Source organism: Pogoniulus pusillus, chromosome 18 (genome assembly GCF_015220805.1).
Source record: "Pogoniulus pusillus isolate bPogPus1 chromosome 18, bPogPus1.pri, whole genome shotgun sequence".
Taxonomy (NCBI): domain Eukaryota; kingdom Metazoa; phylum Chordata; class Aves; order Piciformes; family Lybiidae; genus Pogoniulus; species Pogoniulus pusillus.
In genome coordinates, this window is record NC_087281.1 from 10,536,962 (window position 1) to 10,555,630 (window position 18,669).

Sequence of the window (18,669 nt, forward strand, 5' to 3'; positions counted from 1 at the left end):
AATGCAATTCTGTAAAGGTCACTTTATCATTTCTGGACCATCTTGAAGCCCAAACAGATAAAGAAAGATGGAGAACTGGTAGCATGAAGACAAAACATATGATACAGAGTGATTTGAAAGAAAACAAGAATGAGAAAACACTACTGCCTTGCTGGCTTTTTACGTGTGGAAGAAAGCAAAGCAAATCCAACCATTTCCTCGTCACCTAGGCAGAGTATGCATCAGTCTTCTCCACCACCATCACATCTACTTCATTACTACCACATCACTAAAGATATTTATTAATGCTGACAAAGCCATACATTTTTAATAACACTAAAAAGGCCAGTGTGCTGAAGAATTAAGAGTTCTAAAAGGCGAAGAAACTCTTATCCCTCATGATAAGAGACTTAGTATTTGTACTGTGAAGTACTGAAAGTTGGAAATACTAAGTATTGTTTGCCTACTTTTCATTTAAGATACATAGTTACAGTGGGGGCTCTCTGTTCAAACAACGCAGACACAGTAACATCTAGTCATTATTCACACTTTTTTCTTTCCCACATGTGATGAAATTGCCCAGCAGGACACCAGAAACAACCAAAATGATTCTATTGTCTGGAACAATTAAATCAGCTCAAGTCAGAAGATAAAAGGAAGAAATGGCTGCCTGCAAACCTCTGATGGAATCAAACTCTTCCTTCTTTAATTCTAAAAGAAACAGTCTTTCTTTACTTCTATTCTTCAACAACTCAGGCCCTACAGAGAGTTCAGTGGAGGAAAGCCAGAACTGCATAGCATTTCCTAACATTGCTCCCAATAAAATGAATGTTAAAGCTCCTGTTATACTTAATGGTAATGTGCCAATATTTAGCTGCAGCATTCAGAAATGTGAAATCTTGGCTTCTGTAACTTCTGTTAAATCACAGCAACAATAACTTAAGATTTTTTAACCCTTAGAGGAATGTAAGAGGACACTCAAGTTTACTAGCAATTCAAGTGACTAACTGTAAACAAATATCAGAGCAGACAATAATTCTGCAGATATCCTTACATTGTGTTCATCTGCATTTTGAGTTACTAAAATATAGTGCAAAGTACACAACTGCCATGGAAGTTACCCAATCTCTAGAATTGCTCCTTAGCTTTACGGCTCCAGTTTCATGTTAATATTGCTGAATATGCTTTATAAATCTTCTAGTGACTGTCTGCCAAACAGGAAAGCAACTGTTTACAAATGCAAAGTTAAAACTTTTTGTCAGCGTTCTGTATGTGATGACTGCTTTGCCCCCAAACACCAAAAGCCCCTTTAACTGCTACAATTTGCATGACTCAAAACAGCATGTAAAATAGCCCCGTTCTTCAGACCTTTCTCTGCCTAGCTTGACAAAAGGGTTTGCTTGATGGTATCTCCTCCCAGATCAACAGTTTCCCAAGTTGTCTTTGGACTCTTGATCATATTCCATAACTGGATACTTCCAGCTCTACCATTCCATGTGGTTGGAGGGAAAGTCCCTCTCAGTCTTCTCTGACTATGGATTTCCCATTACTTGCATACCCTATTGTTTCCAAAACCTCTCTTACCATGAGCTGTAGCTGTCCTCCTCTTATAGTCTAGTAACTGGGGTAAGGGAAAGGAGATTAAGACAGTACCAGGTAAAGCAAAACTGAATTCAGCCAGCCAATTCCAAGCAGAAAAAGTCTTGCCTCTAACTTTTCACAAATTGCATTGGCAGCCTCCACTCAAATTCAAAACCAAAATAAAATTTCATTTAAATGAAAGTTCAGGTAAGGAGTGAAAAATAATCACACTTAGATGTCAAGTCTTACAATTACATCTTAAATTTAATCCTCATTTCAGCAGTATTTTTAAAAAATCTAGAGAGGGAGGGCAGAGCTTTAGTTTTGAGGGACAAGGAACACAGAAATCACGTTTCCAAGTGTGAGATCTGCAGAAGAATAACAAATCAGTAAAATAAAGGTAAAGGATGTTGCTACATGTTCTTTATTTTTAGTTTCCCCTTGGAACACAGGCCCCAGTTGAGGAAAGAATTTAAAACACATGCCTGCATGAAACTCATGAACCCAGCAAACCCACTGAGTCATTTACTCACAACAATAAAGTTCTGCAGTGCCCATGGAAGCACCTGAGCTGGAATAAGGATACGCACTGTCTAAAACCTGGCACAATGACACACAGGAATTGTTTTCACTTGGATGTTTCTTAAAGTCCAGCTTTAGATTAATACCTATGAATTGGAATATGTTAATGGCAACTTTGTTCTAACAAATGCTATCTACCTCCCTTGCCCTGCTGGCCACACTTCTCCTGATGCAGCCCAGGCTCTGGTTGGCTTTCTGGGCTGCAAGTGTACACTGCTGGCTCATGTTGAGCTTCTTGCCCACCAGCACCCGCAGGTCCCCTCTCCTCAGGACTGCTCTCCAGCCAGTCACTTTTACTATGTGGAACTTTGCATCACTGTCAGTATTGGTGTTAGCAACAACAGGATGGAATTCTGATCAGTCATTGGATCATATCCTGATCTACAGGTACAATAATTCAATGCTAAGTGAAACGTATGCTCTACTACACATTTTTAATGACTTGAGCAGTATTTTTCATGTCTGAAGTGAGACTTCAAAAGCTACACACTGAGCAAAAACAGGTAAAAAAAAAAAAAACTCAATCAAAACAAACCAACCAAGCAAACAAAAAAAAAAAAAAAACAGGTCAGTGAGCAACATATGGCCTTCAACTAGTCAATTTGCCTATGCCAGCTCATCCCTATCTCCTACATGCATAGCCTTCTGCTGCTGCCAAAAGGGCAGCTGGAGTACGTGGGGCACCAGCAACTATTTGTTACCCTCCTTCAGGTTTCTCTCCGTGCCTCATCTTTTCTGCACTTTTCCCTTTCTCTCTCCTTGCAGCAGCAACTGCAGAGGCAGCTTTTTCCCCCTCTTTTGTATCTCAGGAGGCTGGGAAGCACTGCAGGTAAGCATGAGCTGCTAGGAGAGAACATTTCTAACAGGGAGTAGGAGTGGATTTATGCAGCTGTAGAAAGAGATTGATATAAGATAGTGGGTGAGCTGCGTGGTGACTGTACCACATACCCAGCAGAGAGGGAAGAGAAGACAGAGGGGGGTGACAGGCTGGGGGAGAAGGCAAGGAAGACCCCTACTTGTATAAACTGCACTCCAAAATCTTCCATCTCCTCTTGACAACCACCCACCCTCACAATTACACTGAGTCTCTATGAAATCCTGCTGATCCCCTACAGCTCTCTCACTCTCACCCCCTAAGCTTTGCAGAACTTGCTCAGTGACAAGCCTTGTCATGCAGAAAGCTATCAAACAGGACAGCACTTTGCTTCTCATTTCAACAAATACTCTTCTGATATCAATACTTTTCAGCAGTCCACAAAAACAGCTTAAGCAAGATGTAAAGCTTTCACAAGCAAAATCCTAGGCCTTTCAACACCATTAGCAAAGGTAAGTTCAGCCAATAGATGAAAATAAAACTGAAAATAGGCTACAGTCACACTCTGTTAGCTCAATGCCAACCTTCAGCAGTGTGTGGCAGAGTTTAACACATAGGATGACCTGTCCTACAAGGATGACAACTCTACTCTCTCTATGTCAGCTACAATACCTTGCTGATTGAAAGAATTTCAGCAACAGAATTGGAATTAAAACAACACAAACCAACAAAAATCAAAATACAACCTAAAAACTAACCAACCACAACAAAACCCAGAAAAACTCTAATAAGCACCTAAATTACTTTAGCTAATTCAGATTAAAGGCACTGGAAGAACACAGTTCTACTTCTCATATTCATGGACAGGAATAAGGACTCAGAAAAGTTTAAATCCCTCCCCTGCTATTGCCTCTTGGGTGACATTCAGGGTTCTGTTAATCCGGCTGCCTACCTACACGGACTGCAACTTAAAGATCTAGACCTTCACCAGGAAAATTCTTCAATAGTACACCATAAGCATGACACAAAAATACATAATAATGGTTCAAGAAGTATGTAAAAGAGTGCATTTCCTCCTCATGCTGTTTTCCATAGCTCATCATCAACTTTCTATAGAGATACTCTATTAATTCATAATAAATTTCCTTTATGCAATCACAGCACAGTTGCATGACTAACTTTGCATTGAAAAAATGAAAACACAAAAGGATGCTTTTCAAAAAGTATAATGTTTTTAATTTAGATCTTAAGAAGGAGCACTGACGAGGAAAATAAAAGAGAATGGAAGGTATTTGTGACTAGCAAAGAAAAGCTCACTAAAATCTATGCAGTGAGGTTTTTCCTGATAGTGTTAGGGATATTTTTGAAGATAGCAGAAAACTAAACTTGCTTCATTAACCTCAATACATCTGTAAACACTTTTAGTGGAGATAGAGATGTTTCTTGCTAAAGATTGTGATGTCCTGAGTTACTTAGCAAGTGCTGCTACTCAGCCTGCCACAGGATTTCCTGGGACGACTCAGTAGGTTTTCTCATTTACAGCCAAGCTAACAGCTAAGACCCTTAGATGGAGTCTTTGGCATAGGTCCAATCACACTGACTTCATCTATTGTCAGCTCTGGAAAGTGGATGTGAACTCAGAACCATACTACCAATCATTCAAACACACAAATATTGATCATGCCGATTCACGCAAGTGCCAAATATGAATGGAATTTTCCTTCTTGAGTAGCTGCATTACCAACTCCAGTGCAACATCCACATATGTCACACATCACAAAGCTAGGTAGGGCATAATTTATTATTATCTGAACGACATAACTCAAAGAAAAAGATATGCCCACAGCTTTCATGTTACTAGTTTGTTTTTCAGTCAGAACTTTCAGGTTATTTACTGTTCTCTGTTTTTTATTTTTCAAAGCATAAATTCACCAACATCCTCTGGGATGCTCTGTGCCATTTTGTGTAGCACGTTACACACTTACAGGAAAGCCCAAAATGTTATAAAACCAAAGCTCTTTATAACTGTGGTGTAGTCACAACTGAAAAAAAAAAATGAACAATTGACCCTCTCACTGTCCTATGTCTGTATTGATGCACCACTGGAACACCAACCATTTTTTAACTGACACTGCAGAAAGCCAAATAAGTATTTCATATTGATCTTAAAAAAAATAACAATAGAAGAAAGTATATATTCTGCTTAAAAGCTCTCATCTGGTAAAACCTGAACCACTTTTCTGGGCCACAACTTTGATTTTTGTTGGGTTTTTTTTTTAGATATATATTCAGGGAGTATACACATCATAAGTTTAATCTGTAGACAAAAGGAACCAGCATTTTACATATTTATCTGACTTGTCCTAATACAATAGATGCTATCATTATTTCAAGCTTTGCACTTGTTTATCATCAGTGTTTCCACTGTAACCATGGCATCAGTATATTGCACAGGCTTAACAGTGAGAAAAATATGCAGCATTTTCCTAAAAAAACCATCTCTTACTAAAATGAAAGGATTAGTACAATGGCAAAAAGCAATCAAAGTAAGAGAGCTGGTTAAAGGGGGAAACAATTTCTTTTCAGGGGAAAAACCCATAACATTGTTTGCAAGTCTTTTGCATTTTGGACTTCTGACAAGAACCTAGAAATACTTGACAGGGAGGTAACATAATCTTGAGCCTAGCGCAGACATTGTAAAATAAATACTGAAATTTCCTTTAAAAAATACATGTAGTATTACATGGGATCAAAAGCAGTAAAGCTGTTAATATATTGACAAGAGCTGTTCTCAACACATGAGCATTTTTTTAAACCTATTCAAATAGTGACAGTTCAGTCCTGCAAGAGCTGTTAAATCGTTCTGAAGGTAAAGAAGGGCAGCACTGCAATTACACCAAACACATGCAACATGTATGTGGCACCCAGTTCACACTTTCAGGACTGTTTACATGGAATGGCATAAAAAAGACTTTATGGTTTCTAAGAGTGTTTCTTCGTTTGCATTTATTTGGTATTTCAGGCAGTAAGGATGAATGGGTTCCTGTGATTGCTGCTTTTAATTTGCTTGTTTGAAAGCTGGGGGGAAATGGTAGGAAAATATCTGCCTTAAATGTCAAGAGTGAAATGAAAGAATTTGTCCTCTTAATAAAAAGAAGAAACTGACTATATCCTACTAGCAGATCTCAGTCTTGGTTTAGGCCACGTGCATTCTCCTTGTACTGTGAAATCCATTCACTTCATAGATGACGTCTCTTTTTCAGGTTTTTATAGAGACCCCAGACACTGGTGAAGATATCAATATTTACTTTTTTGCCATGGATTTCATAGAGATGTCATAGCCACAGGCCTTCTAACTCTGTGAAATAAGACTAAAAACCAGCGTGATTTTCTAAGGGCCAGTTCTCTGAAGGTCCCTATTTACTAACAATCTAATAAACACACTCTGTATTGCAATTACAGTGACACTAGAAGATGATGGAAAAGGTAAAGCACAGTCCTATAAATACCTGCCTTCCCACCAATTCCAACTGTCAGAGCAAGGGTGGTATACACTGTGTACCGTATACACTGTGTATCATACACACTGCACAAACACAACCCAAACTATGCAAATTTACAGCACAAAACAGGTAAGGGATGTTTCAGAAGATGCACTGTATTGAGGTCATCAGTTATGACCCACTACCATGTCTTCAATTCGCTCACATAACAGACAAGAAGTATAGTCATCTCCCACCCAGCAGATGCTGGACAGCAGTGAATCCCGGTGCAATAAACCACAGCATTTATCTAATTCAACTGTGTAGTTCCTTCCAGACCATGTTTAAAATGGGCCTCAGTCTGCTAAATCCCACTATTTATCAAAGGAACAAACTCAGGCATTTAAGTGCACCTTTAAAATCAGAGCTAGGATGTACCTCAGCGCACCAGCCCCACCAAAAGTCAAACTTGGCACTGGCAACATGCAAAGTCCTTCCAGATTTGGCAACAAATTCACAGCAGGTAGCATACACAAAAAGAACCTGGGAAATTACTATTCTTCCACTAAAATCTGTGATGACATCCTCACCCAAACAGTCTCAAAGATTAAATCCCTCTTCATGTCAAGACAGCCACAACTTGATTATCATTCAGTCCAGGTAAAAGACATCTGCAGTACTGCTGCATTTGTCTTTTTCTGATTTGGCTATTTTTCCTCTGCCTATCATCCAGTTTTACTACCCAAGCTCACGAATGTGTAGCTTTTATAGAGCATCAGAATAATTTAGATCCTAGTTATCATGATGTAACATATAAGGCAGAAGTGAAAAACATTTTCAAGTTGTAAACATAAAAGTTTTAACAGTAAAGTTACTCAGCAACTGATCAGCATAGATTTGGTCTAATTCTTTCGTATCTTTCCATCATTCTGACATCTCTTTATACCACTGCATCAAGTAATGAAATCTCAAAGAATACGTGAAACTCACAGCTATTAACTCTCACTATCTTTATTTTGGTCCTGGGTTCTCTGTCTGTTTCCCAAGGAAATATTGCTCTGACTAGTATCCTTGACCATAGTAAATACACCAAAAAAGATAAGCATACACATTTCAGATGGCTGGCCATGCAAGGCATATTTAAAAGGAGAAATCAGCTACTATGGTTTCATTATCGATCTTTTTAAAAGATATACCATTTAACTATTCAACTGCAGAAATGTGGAATGTGCATATTGACATTTCCTGCATTTCTATTATTTTTGTTTGATTTTTCCATGTTAAATCACAGTACCTGAGGATGCTGGGTTAAGGATTATCCTTCTTTTTTTTGTACTCCCATTGAGGATTGTTAGTACCTGGGTCTTCAAGATGCTGTAGGAGCTGTTGGACACATTGTGCACACAGACAACAGAATTTGCATCATTTGGGCCAAAATCTACCAGTCTGTCCCCAGTTTCAGACATTTCAGAAAGCACTGTATCAAGTCTATATATAAAGGTGTAAATCATCTGAGGGAAGGAAGGAGGAGCATCAGCACTGATGCAGTGAGCTTTCAAGTGACACGAAGATCCTGAAATGTCTTTTATCAGAGGTCAGGCCTGGATGTTTAAGGTTCATCATTGCAAGGCTAACCAAGCGCATTCACACTGAAATGATGAACTTGGTCTAAATGCTGGAGCTTGGTTTTGTGGTAATGTTCTCTACCAATGCATTTGGTTGAGGGTTTGCAGACACAGTATGATAACTAGACTTATATTTACATAATGCAATTTCAGAAACTGAAGTGGCAATTATATCTCTTCGATTCAGCCTATTTTTCTTTCCTCCCTTGCCTGTAGACCACATGCATTAGATATACAGTAACCATGACTATCTCGGTGTAAGAAAGCATAGAAATAACAAAAAGGCTTCTGAGCCATTACATGCCCTTCACAAGCTAGCTCTGCAAGACAGATGTTGCACGCAGAGCCATGCCACCAAAAATTATACATATTAGTATGCACCTACAGCATAAACACTTACCCAGTCCTCAAAGTGGCGGCTCCCGTTCTGCAGCAAGTCCTCAAACTGTATAGTGCAGTTAGCCACAAAATCGTCGTACCCGATGGGGGCATCATGGAAAACAGCCATCTCTATCTTCCTGCCATTACAAACGTCAGTGACAAATTCATCATTCCAAGCAGGACTATTGGTCTTTTGCTTGGTTGAGGTCTGCCCGATCCTGGAGTCGTCCACATTGAGGGCTATGTAAGGGTCCAGCAAAAATGTCTGTGGCCTGGGACCCACTGCATGCCTCAAAGACCACGCTGTGGGTTTCAGATTAACCGCCTCGCAGATCTTGATTTTCAGCAAGCCATTGAAAACCACCATGGCTGGATGGCTGCACTTTTCCCGGGATCAAACACTCGCACAACACACTCGCACCGAAAGGGAGGGAGAGCTCGCCAATAAATAGGAAGGCAGGTCTGAGAGTGGGGGAGCAAGATACAGTGCGGGTCTCTTCGCCTTGCGGCTGTTACCTTTGATTATTTAGCCTTTGCTCTTGCGACACCCAGTGAATACATTTATTTTCTTGCCCGTGTTTCTAACGGAAAACAAGCGAGGGGGGCTGCCGGGTAGAGGGTGGTGTCTGCGGCCGCAGAACCCCCCGAATGCAATCAAAACCCGAGCATAACCAATCCGTGGGGTAAGCACGAGCCTCCTCTCTTCCCCTAGACCATAATCCCGGATCAATCTTTGCAGAGCAGGCAGAGCCGCGAACCCAGGCACCCGCACACGCCAGATCTGCCCGTGCGCCGCACAACAATACACACACACACACAAATCAGAAACACCGGCCGACACACCGGCCCTGCCTACTGCACAGCCTCCGCTCAGCAAACATCCACCCGGGAACCTTCCATCCGCGCTGGAGCCCGGAGCCGCCCGTCCAGCGCCGCCTCCTTTTCCTCCGCCACCGCCAAGGCCAAGGACCCAGCGGAGCGACCCCCGCGCATGGGGGGGGACGGCAGCGGAGCGGGCCGCGCGGGTCTCGGCGGGCTCCGGCTGGGCGGCCGCCGCCCTGGCGATGGGCAGAGCCGCCGCCGCCTCCCGCCTCCCGCCGGCCGCCCCCCGCCCGCCTCCCTCTCCGCCGAGTGCTGCCCCAGCCCGCCTGCCGGTGCCGCTCCGCCGCTCGCTCCAGCGCAGGAAATGCGCAAAAGACGTCAGTGTGTGTGTGTGCGTGCGTGTGCGAGTGTGTGCGCTGCGAGGGTGCGGAGGCAGCCCCTTCTGTGCGTGCGTGTGTGAGTGTGAGTCTGTGAGTAGAAAGTTTTGCCTGTTGGGGGAGCAGTGCGGCCGCAGCCAGCCGGGAAACCGCGTCTCGGGTCGCGACTCCCGCGGGCCGCTCTCACCACTCCTACACACCCGCCGCCGGGCGGCTTTCCGCGGGAGCCTCTGCCTTCCCCCTCCTCGACCTCCTCCTGCCTCTTCCTCACAGGATAGTGGTGAGCCAATCGTGGAAAAACACCCCCGGCCTCTTTCCTACTCCTCCGTAAACAGCCCACCCGGTTTTATTAACGTGCTTGATCACGGAGGTCCTGTCTCCAGCCGCCGCGCGGTGCTGCCATGACCGACCGGCACGGCTACTTCCACCATGCCAGGCGATGCTGGCGCTGCGGGGCTGGCGGAGACTGTTTCCCACAGGGTTTCCTGTCCCTTACTCTCTGTGACGGCACGGACCCCAGGATCTTTCTGCGCACCCCGGTCCGCACTGGCAAGCAACGAGTCCGCAGCTGTCCCCGCCGTCTCGGGACCACTGCCTGACGGCGCCGCCGTCCGCCACCCATCCACCACCCCCCCTAGCTGCCCCCGCCCTGCCGCCGCCGCGGCTGCAGAGACAACGCTACGTCAGCTGGGGCCGGGTCGGAGGAAGAGTTTCCCCGCTGTGTGCGAGCCCCGGGAAGTGCAGTCCGCCGACACGGGAAGCGGCCTCCCGGGGCCCGCCCCGCCCGTGTCTGCCCTATCCCCGGCCGGCGGACGCTGCCCAGGGTGACAGTCCGGCCGGGCCCGATGGTGCCGGGGCAAAAAATGGCTCTTGAACGCCAATCTCTCCGTGGCGGTGTGTCTCTGCCAGTCCCTTTGTTTGCGGGGTGTCATCTGGCCCTGCACAGCCGGCCTGTGTGTGCCCCACTGCAGCCCCTCGCAGCTCAGTATCGCTTCACTGTCTCTGGCTTTGAGCTGGCATCGACTGGGAGACACCATGGGGAGTCGGCACAGCCCTATGTGGGTACTGAAATGGGGGGAAAAAATCTGCTGAAAGGCTGAAAGAGTGTACTGACTATGTTAGTGAACATTATTGACACGTCAAGTAATAGTTGAATTTCACCACCGTGGTACCAAATACTGTACTGAATAACTGGGGAAGTATGTGCAGCCCGGATTCTCCACAGAACGAATGTACTCAAGATCTAAATGGTTTCCTTTGGTGAAAATTATTGCTGCCTTATTTATTTTTAGCTACTGTTTTTGCCAATCTTTTGTGAGAAAGACCCTAGAAAAGGGATGGAATTTGCCCTTTAGTGGGATCGGAACTCACTGTGATTTCACTAGAGAAACCAAGAGGCAGCACTGGCACCCAGGAGGGTGGCTGAGGTGCTTCAAAAACACAGTCAGCATAAAAGGAAGAAACTCAATTGCTTGGGCCCATTGAGTAGGACATAAAAGATCACATCCAGTCTTTAATCTGGACCTGATACTCCTGACTGGAAAGCAAAGAACAGATAATTATGGGTTTCTACATGTAATGGCTCGGGAGGCAGGTGTTATATTTGAAGATGATGAAATAGCTCCAGTATCTTTGCTTCCAGATAGAAGATACAGTACTAATGAAGCCTAAGTCTGATGAGAGCATTCACATTAACGAAAGAAAGATTTTTTGGCATCTGTTGCCACTTAATCTACTAGTCAAAGTAGAAGTACGGTAAAATCTCCATGTTCTTCGTCATCTTGACAATCTCCATGCAGAATTGGTTGATACAAAGCTGTGGTATATAGCAAATTATAAGAAATGTCTTCCTTTGCAATTGTGGGTTGGGAACTTCCTCTCCGCCAATTAAAATTCACCAGAGCAGCTCAGATGGCTTGGAAGTAAGATAAAGCTATATTTACAGCAAAGCTAAATTTGCAAGCATATACACAAAACATGTTTGCATGTATTTACAATTATGTACAATTTAGAAATAATACAGAAATCCAAACTTCCCCTTCCCCAGGACAAAGAAAAAGTCCAGAAGGGGCCAACACCTCTCTCTCTCTTCCAGATAGAAACCAACCAGCAAAGCTCATGTGTTATCTGGTCAGTCAAGGTTAGTGGAAGAGATTAGAGTGGAGCAAAGTGAACAGATCCAGTACCCCAAAGCAAAGAAGAAAGAATTGTTTATAATTTGGCTTTCTATACCCTTTAGCAAACCAATGAGTGATATAGACTTTGTCACTATTATTCTTGCACAACCAATGATCTAATTTCTCTTATTAGAATATTCCAATAAGCCTTAAACCACTACAGCAATTCAGCATTTCCTGGGCTCACAGCAGCTGTGACACATCTTTTGCCGTATTTCTCTGAAGAACCCTACTCAAAGGCTCCACCATGAATTGATGAACCACCTTTTCCTTTCCTCCCACCCCCATTCACAACCTACCATCTGTAGTATTATACGTTAAGCTACAAGGTCTTACATTTACTGTGTCAGAAATAACACTGTAATTAAATCTTTCCTCTGGATGTTTGCTGTTTCTCAGTAAAGGCAACATAAATAGTATGCTACATTTCCTTAGCTATAGGGAAACATAAAAGGCAATCTGATAAACACTGTTTAATTTTTCTGTTTAAGAGACCTGCAACTATGTGTGTTTCAAATGCTCAAGGTAAGATTTAAGTAAACAGTCTCCATGGTGAGTTTGATGACCTAGCATCTCTGTGAGATCACACATGCATATTACAGAATTCTGAATAAATACAATAGTAACACAACATACAAAAAAGTATAAATAAACCTTGTATTTGACTGATTACCTATTTAATTACAGTATGCACAGCTAGGCCTTGATATCGCCAGACAACCAGCAACAGAACAAGGGGACAGTCTCAAGTTGTGCCGAGGGAAGTCTAGGCTGGATGTTAGGAGGAAGTTCTTCCCAGAGAGGGTGATCTGACATTGGAATGGGCTGCCCAGGGAGGTGGTGGAGTCACCATCCCTGGGGGTGTTCAAGAAAAGACTGGATGAGGCACTTAGTGCCATGGTCCAGCTGACTGGATAGGGCTGGGTGATAGGTTGGACTGGATGATCTAGGAGGTCTCTTCCAACCTGGTTGATTTTATGATTCTATGATCTTATGATCTTACTTAAGACACCTGTACTTTTCAATGCAGTGAAGCAAGCTAAGGCTTGGTTTCACAAATCATTTTCTTCTAGGAAGACTACCTGCACAAAAAAGGATTTACAAGCTTACTTAGTATAACATGGCTCCAGCCTGACACATACCTTGAACTGTTTTAATTCAATTCTATATTTCTTTTTTTAATTATACTTTTGGAAAGCATGTTTACATCAAGCATGGACTTCTAATACTTAGTAGTTATTAACTGACTAAAAGACAATATTACTAAAAGACAATACTCTTTAAAGTCCAGTAATTCAGGTACTTTGAGCAACATTACAATGCTTCCTGCAAATTTCTTCTGAAAAATTGGCTCAGTGTCCTCATAAACTCTTAAGTCATGGACAGCAAAGAACATTCCGACTGTTTTCCACTTGAAAGGTTTTTTAATAGCTGTTTGCTTGTTGTTTTTTTTTTTTTTCTATCCTCTTTTTGTGCATTCAGAAGAGTTCATTTCTTTAAGAGTTGAAGAGCAAATGCCATTACTTCTGTTTTTCACGTGAGGGTCAGGAGAGGAAGATACTGTACATGCAATATTTCTCCTGCAGAAAAAGCACTCTACTGTGCTCTGTTACAAAGACTACGACAGAGTAGCAAACCATGCCCTGTTTTTTATAATCTTCCCAGCTGTGCGGGGTTTTTCAGAAGGACACAAAGGGCCTGCTTCTGCTCCCCAGAAGTAACTTTTGCTGGTGGAAGTCTATCTGCTCAGCGCTGTGAAACCAAACCACACATAATTTTGTATTGGGACTGCTCCCAGCCCATGCTACTCACTCGAAGGCGTGCCTGGAAGTTACTGTTTCAGTTTCTTATTAGCATTGCCTCAGTCCAAACAATTGACAAACCACTGTGCGGTTAGGGTGTTCTGTAAAGCCGTCAATAAAAGACCCCCAGGAGATGATAAAAGCGCAGCCTATTTGCATCAGATTCAGTTTGCAGTTTTACTTTAGGAAAAAGACTACATCAGAGCGGGAAGAACACCAACACGCGGGCAGCTGCAGCAAACCACCCCACAAAACAAGGGTTTGCTCCCGCTAATTCAACGCGGGCTGCGCTTCCCGTTTCACACGAAGTGACAGTGGCAGGGAGGGACTAGCGAGCTGAAAGCAGCCTGGTACCCCGAGCCAGCGGCTGACCTTTCCCTGGCCTGTGAATTCTCAATACCTCTGTGGAGAAACAGCACTCTCTGGTGGAGGGAGCGTGTAAAGTCCTTTCGGAACCCGCCATGCACTTTATTCGACTACTGCAGCCACAATTGCAGCTGCTTTTGAGGTCTTCTTCCCCAGGGAAGTTTAGTGGATTTTCAAGAGGCTTGGTTTGGTTTGGTGTGGGTTTGGGTTTTGTTTTGGTTTTGGTTTGTTTGTTAGGTTTTTTAAGAGTTCCAATGTCAGGGGAAGTATCTGGCTGAGTCTTTGGAAAACTAATGCTAAAGTAATTTTCTTGTGTTTTTCCTGAAGAACTGCTTAAACCTTGGAGAAATGTCAGCAGATTTCCAAGATTTTGCAACTCCAGCAATATGAAGGAACGAGAGGAGATTTTGCATTGTTTTGCTTTTAAAAGGAACATCTCAAACTAAACAGATGCATGCAGGAAACACTTTTATGTCAAAAATCAAATAACAGCTAGAATCCAAATTATAAATATTGTGACATTTGAGGAACTGTGGTTCTGAATGCACATGGAGAATGGACATATTTCAAGCATCACATATGTGAAGATGTTCACTAGTCTAAGTACACTGAATTCCTTTGAACTTCATGGCTATGCTTATAAAAGTGCAGTAGCTGAGTGTTAGCAAGATCAGCTCTTTTCTGGCAAGAAATGAAAGAGTGCTGACAAATGCTGGCTATCTTTGAAAGTCAAATTACTATTTCTCTAATTTTGGATACATGGTTATGAAAAAAAAGTCCTCAAGAGCATGTACCTGAGGAAGTTACTTAAGGCACTCATAATATTCTCTGTGAAATTAAGGGGGGCTCTCCTCCCCCTCTACACTGCCCTGGTGAGACCTCATCTTGAGGACTGTGTTCAGTTTTGGCCTTCCCAGTTTAAGAGGGACAGGGATCTGCTGGAGAGGGTCCAGTGGAGGGCTAAAAGGATGATGAGGGGACTGGAGCACTGCCTGATGAGGAGAGGTTGAGGGACCTGGGGCTTTTTATTCTGGAGAAGAGAGGACTGAGAGGGGATTTAATAAATGTTTATAAATATCTGAGGGATGGGGGGGCAGGCTCTGCTCACTTGCTCCCTGGGATAGGACAAGGAGCAATGGATATAACTTGCAGCACAGGAGGTTCCACCTCAACACAAGGGGGAACTTCTTTACTGTAAGGGTCACAGAGCACTGGCACAGGTTGCCCAGGGAGGTTGTAGAGTCTCCTTCTCTGGAGCCTTTCAAGGCCTGTCTGGATGTGTTCCTCTGGCCTGAGGTAGATTGTATGGTCTTGGTGTGGCAGGGGAGTTGGACTTGATGATCTCTTTGGGTCCCTTCCACCCCCTGACATCCTGTGAGCCTGTGAAATGTCTCAGCAAAAGAGATCTTGTCAGTGTGTGATTAATTAGCTCGCTCTCTAGTTTAATTATACTTTTTTTGGTACTCTTTCCAACCTCTTTAAAAAGAACATACTAAATGCTACCTCCACTTATTAGCTTTCATTAGGAATAAATGTCTCAGAGTACATTTGCATTGCAACTCATGTGGGGTTGCAGGACTTGCATCTTTAAGGTACTTGATCCTGGCAGACATAATGACACTATGACTACCAGGCAGCCTGATTTCAGATATGCACCAGGTTTGCTAGCCAAGACTGAATCATAGAATCAACCAGGTTGGAAAAGACCTCCAAGATCATCCAGTCCAACCTATCACCCAGCCCTAGCCAGTCAACTAGACCATGGCACTAAGTGCCTCATCCAGTCTGAAACCCATGTTATCATACCTTCCTAACAGTTCTTGTCTTAGCTAGGTAAATTTCAGACAGCTGAAGTGCATCTGCATGTCCTACAAAAGCACATCACCAGTTGCAGAATATATGCTTACTCACATCTAGGCTAGAAAATTCTGCTTCAGTTAGGCAGGGCTGTAGGCCAGTATGATCCCAAACAGCTGGGCCAGGGACTGATGCCATTGTGGGTTTAAAAAAAAATATTTTCCTGCTTGAAGATGGTGATTTTATTATATGTCAGCACTATGGGTGTCCCTGGCAAAAATATTGGGAATGTACCCCAAATATAGAAATGGGCTTCCACTTAGTCTACTGTATGTATCCTCTTAGCCTTCGCATATGAAGCCTTCTTTGCTGGCAGGATTTATTGTGGGTTTGCCATTTGCAGGATTGGTGCTATTCTAGATGTGGAATTGCTGGGAAAAAATTGTGAAGGGTAAAATCCAGAACTGTTCTCTTCTTGGTTTATCAGCCTTCATCCTCAGAATTCAAAACAGGTTTCTCTGGCAATGAAACTTAGATATTACTGGCATTGTTCAGAACTATAACAGGAGTTGATATTCAGACTCAATTATTAGGTAGTCCTTGCTGGCAATAATTTTGGGATAGAGTGACAAGGAGAGAATTCTGGAAGGTATTAGGCTGCAAGAGAGAATGCTCTATGCTAGACCAGCCTCTCCATGCACATGGGGTGAACCTTGAAAGAAGTGTTTCTCTAAAGGTATGTCTTACTTTCTGTATCAGGACAAGAAGACAGGAACAATTTCAGTCTTGTCTTTCAAGCTATTGCCTTCTTGAGCAACATACAGAAAGAAAAATAACCAGTATATATGCTGCTCAGATTAATGATTTTGTATCATATCAGGAAAAACAACAAACCCAAAGCCCAATAACCAAACCCAAACTAACCATGCAGAGTAAACAGGGCGGGGAGGAGGGGGGAAAGGCTCTTTTCATTCTTTTCTTCTGTACCAGCTATGCAATTTCAGTGAAGGAGCAAATACAGTTTAGTGCTGAATGAAATTCCTTTCTTCATAGGAAGGCTGGTCCACAGGTTTTCAAAGCCCCCTGAGGCTGGACAATCAATGCATTTTAGGATCAGTTACCTTTCATCTGTAATCCCATTGCTTTTTGCTCTTTATTTCTCACCATAGAATATCACAATACTGTTGCTACTGGAAACTGTTCCACATTTGGAGTGGACTTTCCCATATGAAACTCTCTGGGTGGATCTCAATGTGTTTGCCTCCCTGAAGGGAACTGGCTTTCTGCTTCCTCATGCACTACTGGAGTGCAAGCCATACAACATATGGCAGGATGTTGCATATTCTCCTCAGAAGAGCAGCATAGAAAGACTCCTACTCTGCTGAACTGCTTAGTGTGAGTACACCAGAAGAAATTTTGAAAATAAGAGAAGCTCTGAGTCAGAGCAACTCAACTCAATATTTGTATGCAGGGTAGCAGGGTATAAGCATTTTACTGAAGGATTCATTCTACTGTCTTACCCAGAACCCTATATAGGGTTTGGAGCATCTGTCACTATTATGTGTGACACTCTAAAGCAAGCTCATTTCCCAGCTGATAAGTTGCAATGGAGTAGTAAGTGTGCCCAAGGTGTAAATTTTCAGATGATTTTACATTATGCATTGGTTCAGTGGTATCAATTACATGTAAAAACTACAAGTATTATCACCACTTTTACAGAGCAAACAAGTGAGAAAGAGAATGATTAAAGGGCTGCATTTTAGAAGTGTCTCTGAATTTTGAGTGCTGTAATTGTAAAATAGCTAACTAGAGGTATTATAGGTATCTCAAGTGGACAAGTTTGAGAATTTCATCCTAATCACCTGCTTAAAATCACATATGAAGTCATTAACGGATTCATTAGTAAAACCTGTATCTCATTATTCCCACAGCCTCCTCCAGCCTTTTTACACTCTAGTACTCAAGAACTAAACTTTTTTAAACTGAGAAACTAAGACAGAATAAAGAAGTGATGTAATGATGTACAGTGTTTGCAGTACTGACACTCAAGATACGTAGGACATGCTGAGCTGGGTTTTCTACCTCAGCTTCATCAACCAGTGACAATGACAGACCAAGCCTAAGAAGGCCTATATACATGCATGAAGCAATCTGAAATGTCAGGATTTAGAACACTTTGTAGACATTTCTGCACATGTCTTTGGAGAACTGAAATGTAGTATCATGCTACACAAGTATATAGTATTTAGTATACTATACTATAGTATATAGTCTTTAAAGCTTGCTTTGAAGCTTACTAAAGCCAAGCTTCATTTCCTAGTATAGGGGACAGTTTCAGCTTTTTTAAGATACAGAATGACATAATCAGAGTTGGAAGGGACCACAAGGATCATCTAGTTCCAACCCCCTGCCATGGGCAGGGACACCTCACACTACATCAGGCTGTCTAGAATCTCACCCAGCCTGGCCTTAAACACCTCCAGGGATGGAGCCTCGACCACCTCCCCGGGCAACCTGTTCCAGAGTCTCACCACCCTCATGGTGAAGAACTTCTTCCTAACGTCCAGTCTGAATCTACCCATTCCTAGCTTTATTCCATTCCCCCTAGTCCTATAACTACCTCACATCCTAAAATGTCCTTCCCCATCTTTCTTGGAGGCCCCCTGTAGATACTGAAAGGCCACAATAAGGTCACCTCGGAGCCTTCTCCTCTCCAGACTGAACAGCCCCAACTCTCTCAGTCTCTGCTCATAGCAGAACAGCTCCATCCCTCTGATCATCCTTGTGGCCCTTCTCTGGACACCTTTCAGCACATCCATATCCCTCTTGTAATAGTGGCTCCAGAACTGGACACAGTACTCCAGGTGGATTCTCACCAGTGTGG

At 43.0% G+C, this 18,669-nt stretch overlaps 1 protein-coding gene and 1 long non-coding RNA gene across 3 annotated transcripts in view; one reads left to right on the plus strand and one right to left on the minus strand.

Annotated features, from left to right (window-relative positions):
* PRKCE (protein kinase C epsilon) overlaps positions 1–9,527 on the minus strand; it is a 308,568-nt gene extending 299,041 nt beyond the window's left edge. For both annotated transcript variants that reach the window (XM_064158377.1, XM_064158379.1), the window contains exon 1: positions 8,464–9,527. In XM_064158377.1, coding sequence (XP_064014447.1) covers positions 8,464–8,811 — 348 coding nt within the window. In that variant the 5' untranslated portion in view covers positions 8,812–9,527. The remainder of the gene's footprint in view (positions 1–8,463) is intronic.
* Positions 9,528–9,598: 71 nt separating this feature from the next.
* On the plus strand, positions 9,599–12,462 carry LOC135183291 (uncharacterized). The gene is made up of 2 exons (XR_010305488.1): positions 9,599–9,923; positions 10,123–12,462. It is a non-coding gene; the product is annotated as an uncharacterized LOC135183291 (long non-coding RNA).
* Positions 12,463–18,669: the final 6,207 nt, after the last annotated feature.